This window comes from Diaporthe amygdali (assembly GCF_026229845.1).
Source record: "Diaporthe amygdali strain CAA958 chromosome Unknown NODE_92_length_10930_cov_101_565374, whole genome shotgun sequence".
In the NCBI taxonomy this organism is placed as follows: domain Eukaryota; kingdom Fungi; phylum Ascomycota; class Sordariomycetes; order Diaporthales; family Diaporthaceae; genus Diaporthe; species Diaporthe amygdali.
The window spans coordinates 1,886-9,255 of NW_026517112.1; the positions used below are offsets into that span (position 1 = coordinate 1,886).

Consider the following 7,370-nt stretch of genomic DNA (forward strand, 5'->3'; position numbering starts at 1 on the left):
ATGTTCACGAGGATGACATGCAAGCCATTTTGCGCAGCCAATCAACCACTGCCGTATCGTCCTCGCAGTGATTATCCAGGCAAAATACTGTATCTTCAAGCACGTCAGACTTTGCCCTGTCGAATATGTGTTGATAAATGTGTACTGCAACTGTGAGGAAGGCATTAGAATCCGGGAACATGATTTGTAGCTCACCGAGATGGGTCCGCTTTGATGGTTGATAACGAATTAAAGGACTAAGCCACCAAGGATCTTGGGAGTATGGAGCATGGAAGGAAGAGTTCGCCCATTTCTTGTCTTTCTCCGATGGCCAATCAATAATGGACTCTGGGGCTGTTAGGTCAGAAGATCCAGGAGATCCTCCAGTGGCAGCTGATAAGGAACTAGATTGACCGACAAAAGTGCCATAATAGCGCAGAAGCTCGATTTTCTTTAGCTCAGGGTCTGGGATACTCCATGGGACCCAGCAATGACGGAACACGAATTTACAAGCGCTACTGTAATCTTGAATCTTACAGCCTAACATGTTCCAATCTCAATCCCGATTCAACGTTCAGTCATTTTGAATTGCAGTCATCAAAGTTAATCTACAGATGCTGAATCTTTCAACTGTTGATATTTTGACATTTTATGTGGACCTGGGAATCTACTCAATGTAATTCATGTCCAATGAGAGCTAGACTCGGAATGTGATTCGCTTTTATGCCACGCGTCTCCTTCGTTGCTTCACACTCTCTTAAAGATTTCTGCAACCGCACTGAACTCTTCGAATTTTCGCAACGGTTAGAACCACCATGTCGTGCCCCGAGCAGCGGCCCTCTCAACTGCCGCATATCCTGGTCCGCCAGCCGGCGCAAGGCGATCACTTCAAAGCGGAGCGCCGCGCTGCTCTCCCTGCTCGCCCGAGTTAGTGGCGGTGTCACCGTCATCGCTGCCACTCTCCTCCTGCTGGACACGAGCCTGCGAAGAGATGGTACCGAGCGCCGCACAGGGATTGCTGGGGTCGAGGACAGAGCGGTGGAAGGGGGCGCCGCAGCCGCGTGGGCCATCATCGGTGCTGGCCATGGACGAGGTGGTTAGCGCGCGACTGTTGCGGGTCGTCGGAACGCCGGAGCTAGGTCCACTGCTGCCACTGATGCCAACACGAGAAGGGGGCGCGATGGGCCCGTAAGTAGCCGGGTGGAAAGAGGCTGTATGGCACAGTGAGCGATATGTTCAAACGGCGGAAGTCTTACTTTGCAGGGAGATGGAGGCCCGCCGTGAGGATTGTCTGAGGATTATGGACTGGGGAGTGACTCCGATGACTCACCGGGTGTGTGAGGTTGGAGCGCATTGCCACGACTGCTGCCGCCGAAGTCGATACTGCCACTGCGAACAAGACCGCCGCTGATCTTGGTGTCAGTGGCGGGGGCAGTGTGAGAGTTGATTCCTTGGACAACGCTGTCGCCGGCGTGAACAGCACCAAAACGCCAGTTGGAATAAACTACAGCACTGCTAAGGCTGCTGCCGAGAACACCAGCCGAAACGGAAGTAGGGAAGCCGCCACGACCGGGACCGACGCTAACAAGGCGGTCGTCGATAGCCAGAGGACGTTGCTGCTCAACCGCCTGCTTCTTCCACCAGGCAGGGTATCCGTGAAAGAGGCCCAGCGTCTCCTGGGTCTCACGATCGTGGGGCATCTCATGCTTGTACTTGCAACCCCGCTGGGTGAAGGCGCAAGTGCCATCATGGATCCACTTGTCGCAGTAGATCTTCTCGTGCCGGGGGCCGCCGCCGGGTGCTCCGCCGTGGTTCTGGGTGGTCAGGGAGCGGTTCGTGCCGCCATCAAAGCCGCGCGTAGACAGGGCGAGAGCGCTGCTGCTGGCGCCAGGGGATGAGTTGATGATCGAATCGATGCGAGACTGTTTCACGGGTTCGTCATGTGTCAGCCTTCAGAGCACTCACAATGTTCGCAAGGTTGGCATCATAGTTTGGGGCTGGGTCATCCCAGGCACATGTATTGGCAGTGGCGAGATTGGCTTGCTTGCTGCTTGCTTACCTGTATGTTATCAGTCGAGACGCCGTTGGGGCTGGTAGATGGCTGTGACGCGCATCCTTGGGTCAGTTAAGCGTTTCTAGAACTCGATTCCAGAAACATCACACAGATACAGAAAAGCAAGAAAGCAAGCCACCACTCGCCATCTACATGTATACAGTCCTCACCTACAGCCCAGATACAACACATCAATGCTCGGAACGGAACAACTTACGATCACAACAGACTCCAGCTGCAATTTGGTCAACTGGCCATCGGGACCTGGCCGGTGGGGAACAGGCAGGACAATCATGCCCTCGTCGGTGTTGACACGACGGGGGATATCTTTGAGTTTAATGGGAAGCATATCGACGGGGACAAGACGAGTGTACTGACCGCCACCACGGTCGTAGCAGTAAGACATAGCCTTGTCCATGTCGGAGTCAGCGAGGAGTTTGCCAGTCTGCGGATGCATATTTTCGTTGGTTCTGGCACCTCTGTTTCGAACGGACGAGACGGGCAAGCCTAGAAGATTGGGGCGGCCCACAATCGCGAGATTCTTGGTATTGGTGCCAGAAGCTGACGAGGTACACCCAGACGAGGTCGTTGTCGATGATGTGGTGAGGCTGTCTAAGCTTGCAGTCGAAGAACGCCAGTTGGTCATCGAAAGCCCACGGGGGGAATCGTGGACGAAGGGAGATGGGCCGACAGGGGATAATGAGGAGCGATTGGTGCGAGGCTTCGTCCGACTGTTGTAGGCTGGAGACGGTGACTAGTGTTGTTGCCACCAGCTGCGTTTCCAGAGGAAGGATGACTTGCTCGAGGGTTGTCGACAGTCTGCTGTTCTTATACCTTCACGACATCCGCCTCGACCGCATGACTCCCGAAATGAGAGACAGCTTTAAGTTCCTCAAAAAGCTGACAGCAACGATGATAACCCGCGTCATCTTCGTCACAACTGGACGGGACTCATTGTTCCCAAAGAGCAGCCGGAATGCGAAGGCTCGCCCTGAAGAGTCATTTGCCAGGGAATGGGTAAAATTCAGGATCGATTTCCGACGTCACAAATTTGGAGTCAGATGGGAAGATGACACCGCGGAAGATAAGAACCGCGCGAGGGAGGTTGTGTTCTTTTGGGTTTGTGGCAAAGCCGGCATTCATTTGGACGCACCGATGGAGTTGCCGGCTTGAGAGTGCTAGGTCAAGTCAGAGATACAAAATTGATCGTGATTCTGGCCTGAATTAGAGCGTGTTGTCAATGGTGGGCTAATAGGTATATTTTCTGGGGCAGTATGACCCTAATACGTCCTAATAACCCAGGCTCAGCTCGAATGAATCAGGGACAAACACAAGGTTGAATCTTGCAATAATCGTCGCAAAATTCACTTCATTCTTAATCTGAGACGACAATTTCTAAATCCTAATTGTATAGCAACTTCGGACCGCACTCACAACCCCAAGGAGTGTAAGGACTAGCTGGTGCTAGTTCAACAACTCTACGCCAACACTTTGTACATCCGACATGTTTCCGACATGGCCGCCATATCATATCTGAAAACTCGTCGAATTCCTTGCCGCAGTCGAAGCATTGACGTGCCTCGGGCGGCAGGGTAGCCATGAAAGAGTTCGTAGCCACGCGTGGATAAAGAAAAGTCGGATCCAGTTCCTTCTCGTATACAATCCGTTGAAGGCTTGAAACTTTCCCGACAAGCTCTTTATATGCATCGGGGTTGCGTTCTCGAAGCTGGTTGAAGGCTCGTATCCTGTAGGTTTCAGGGGTGTCATTGAGAGCTAAGGCTAGCGAGTCCCTGTCCCAGACCATGTTCAGGGTGGGGATCAAATCATTAAAGGACTTGGCCCTGAAGAGTATGTTGTACAATTTGCGTCGATCGCTGGCACGACGGTCATCGTAGCACCATTTGACAAGAAAGCCTTCGCCGTCGCGAATAGGATCCGTTGAGGGCACTTGGATCTCCATGATTTAGTCCACGTGAACCTAGACCTGCGAGGTCTATCCCAGACGAGCTTATATACCTATTTCGAATGGACTTGAAAAGGATTATACCTAAAAGAACTTGTCGAAATAGTCACTTTTAAGGCCTACAATAAGCTTCAGACCATTTCTGGTGCCGCGCTGATTCAAGGCCCACGCTGATTCGGGTTTTCAAGTGGCTCGAGACCAAGCTCACAGCGATGCCGCACCTCAGAGGATCTAAGAGGTATTTTGGATTCACAATGGCTAAGGATCAGAAGAGGAATACCAGACAATAGAATGATGGATTGAGAAACATCAATGCGCGAATGCACCTGCAGTGTATGGTATTCGTGGCTCAGACTTTCTTGGACAAGGTGCAGCCAAACGTTATTGAGTATTTCGAGCTGATATAAACTCCAAGTATTTAAACGAGGAGACGATGAGGTGCTTGATTCCCACCTTGCAACACCGGATTTCGTACTTCTAAAGAAACAGGGTTTGCGGAAGTGTATGCCCAACCAAAGTTCCCTACATAATATTTTTTCGTTCCTCACTGATCAGCCCTCAGAGGAACAGATCTCCGCGCAGACCCGTTCGCAACAGGACAATACAAGCCCTGAGATCGCGATCGTGTATGTCAAAAATGATTTTTGTTTTTCAATGATTACTTCTTAAATCCACAAGTTCTGACATCAACAGTCGAAGCTCCCACGCACATGTGATCGCCGATGAATGGGACAGACCGCAGAGGCTCCTTCTCACGATGCGCGTGATCACGATGGAGGACATCGAGAGGCAGCTATTTGCAGCCATTTCATGGAAAGGACCCGGCGAAGACGGCCTACCAGCAGCCGTCTGGAAAGAGACCTGGCCCGTGGTCAACCACCGGGTCTTGGCTCTGTTTCCCACGTCGTTAGAGGAAGGAAGACTGCCCGACCAATGGAGGCACGGGAAGATTGTTCCGCTGAAGAAGCCGGCCAAGAACGACTAGACCGTGGCAAAAGCCTGGACGCCGATGTCCCCGCTGGCGAGGCTTGGCAAGGTTATGGAATCACTGATCACAGGGAGGCTCTCGTACCTAGTCGAAACCTTTGGACTTCGTCCGACCAACCACTTCGGGACCCGAAAACAACGATCAGCGGATCAGGCGCTCATGCTCCTGAAAAAGCAGATCTAAGCGGCCTGGAGGGGTCGCAGAGTCCTTAGCTTCGTCAGGTTCGAAGTCAAAGGGGCGTGTTACGCTGCGGGCATTGCCGAGCTGTCCATGCTGTGATGTAAACTCAAATCTAACTATATATGACTTCTCACTCATTTATTATGGCAAATTAAATCAAATTCTGAGGATTATCAAGTATTGATTTAATTCTATGTTTAGCCCTGGCATTTTGAATTGTATAGGCGGTTTTATTACTATTAACGTCAAACACCAACAAGCGAGCTAGCCCAGCGAGCGAGACACTTTTCAGCACCAACAGCACAACAACTTGAATTGCAACACCGCAACAAATAAAGTCAATTGACTTCAATCGTAGTCTGAATTTGCAGACGATATTACCTCTTTGTCATAAGTTCGCGCATTATGCCGGGGGTTTCCACACACGCCACAGCGCCGCACAGCCGGTCCGCTGCGGACCGGCTCCTCAGCACCACCACTTATTTCACCAGCTGGCCGCTTCCCCTTCTCCTTGTCATTAATTATCTCTCTGGTCACTTGCGTACTACCTGTCCCTCCAGCTTAGATAAAGCCGGCAGAGGTCGGTTTGACGGCGAGTCGGGACATGGGGGGGGGCCGCCGAAGAAACTCGCTGCTCGGGGCGCGACATTGAGATGGTCACCATTTTGGGTAATCTTCGAGATTCCAGTGCGGTTGCAGAGGTCTAGAAGGTGAAACAACGAAGGAGATGCATGGCATAAAACCGTATCATATTCCGAGTCTAGCTCTAGTTGTTCACGGATTACACTGGTGGGCTCGTCCACATGTTGGCGGACGCAGCGGGTGACAGCTATTGTGGACCCTTTATCAGGGGGCCATGGAATGGACAAGATGGCAGGAGAAAACCGTTTGGGTCCTTGTTCTGATCTTTTGGCGGCGGCATTAGCATCGGCCTTGCACGAACTAGACATGTTGTTATAAAGAATCTCGATAGGCTTGATACTCCCCACGACAGATACCGGACAACTCTTTGGTTGAAAGTTGATGTTCCATTATTTCACACTAATGCTTGCCGACTTCCTGTCCGTGCTTCGACTCGCATTCATAATTATGTCGCTGGTTCCTGCTGTCTCATCAAAAGTCCTCCAGCTTGTAGACATGGTAGGACGGCTCCTCGTAGGGATGCGCTCTGCCAACCGCAAGATATCAGTTACAATGCCCACTCCCGAAGCCAGTGCCACCCACACCTTTGATAGAGACTCACTTCTTCAAAGCCTGGACGACATTCTTCGTCGTCTCCTCCCCAACGCAAAGCGTCTCCACCGAGGCCTCCTGCACTTCCTCGAGGGCGCCAACCTTGCCGATATGCGGGCTCGCGGCGTCGCGCGGCCGGAACTGACCAGTGCCCACCACCGTAAAGGCGCACTCGCTATAAGCCGGGTATTCCCCAGCGCCCGCCGCGAAGATGGCTTCTTTGCACGCCGCCACGGCAGTAAGCGGCGCGTGAAAGATGAGCTTGTACCGTATCATCGATGTCGCCATGCTGTGCTGTGCTGGGTGGATGCGATGGATGTCACAAAGAGCCCAAGCGTGCAGGCTGAAAGCAGTAAGATAATCAGGTCTGTCGTCTGTGGGCCTTGGATTGAAACTCTGCGGCGAGAGCGGTGATGTTCGGAATTCGGTCCAAGTTGAGTCAGCCGATCACGACCTTGCTTGAATCAGTGGACAGCTTGAGATTCGATGCGGGGTACTCCTGATGTGTTCCAAGGCGAGAATTCACATGACTCGCCGCCCCAACCAACCCCTCACTTCACCGGGTCCCGGATCGGCGGCACTTACGGATGTCACCCAACCCTGACCTTCCCTCACTGCGATAAGGAGAGGATGGGAGCCGGCCACCGAGAAAAGCGTCAACTTTACATCCACCCACGATACTCGGATTCCTCCATATAAACGACCTTCCATTGTGAATACCCTGGTGACTTCTATACTCGCAGAGTGTCTCTCACCGACTTAGTACTCTCCATTGTACTCTGAATCGCACCCTTTGGACTGTCAAGGTTCGACCTTTTTTGTAATGGGTTGAACCTTCGTCAACAGAACTCAGGGCCAGGGACCCACTGATCTACAGTACGCTTCTCCACAGAAATGCTAGCATTCACGAGAGGGACCCACGAAAGAGGCAACCAAGAATCCAGATCGATAAGAACTTGTGCAATCGCCGGAGG

General features: G+C 52.1%; 3 protein-coding genes across 3 annotated transcripts; 1 reads left to right on the forward strand and 2 right to left on the reverse strand.

The window, feature by feature from the left end:
- Nucleotides 1-867: 867 nt before the first annotated feature.
- Nucleotides 868-3,992, reverse strand: J7T55_007549 (zinc finger protein; the record flags this gene model as incomplete). The annotated part of the gene is made up of 7 exons (XM_053136304.1): nucleotides 868-1,190; nucleotides 1,310-1,901; nucleotides 2,039-2,080; nucleotides 2,250-2,477; nucleotides 2,527-2,786; nucleotides 3,186-3,200; nucleotides 3,530-3,992. The coding sequence occupies 7 exons, from the start codon at nucleotides 3,990-3,992 to the stop codon at nucleotides 868-870; spliced, it is 1,923 nt and encodes a 640-aa protein (XP_052986108.1).
- Nucleotides 3,993-4,752: 760 nt separating this feature from the next.
- J7T55_007550 (uncharacterized protein) lies at nucleotides 4,753-4,980 on the forward strand (the record flags this gene model as incomplete). The annotated part of the gene is made up of 1 exon (XM_053136305.1): nucleotides 4,753-4,980. One exon carries the CDS (start codon nucleotides 4,753-4,755, stop codon nucleotides 4,978-4,980), a length of 228 nt encoding a protein of 75 aa, XP_052986109.1.
- Nucleotides 4,981-6,276: 1,296 nt separating this feature from the next.
- Nucleotides 6,277-6,684, reverse strand: J7T55_007551 (uncharacterized protein; the record flags this gene model as incomplete). Its single annotated transcript, XM_053136307.1, has 2 exons — nucleotides 6,277-6,331; nucleotides 6,407-6,684. 2 exons carry the CDS (start codon nucleotides 6,682-6,684, stop codon nucleotides 6,277-6,279), a joined length of 333 nt encoding a protein of 110 aa, XP_052986110.1.
- Between the last annotated feature and the right edge of the window lie 686 nt (nucleotides 6,685-7,370).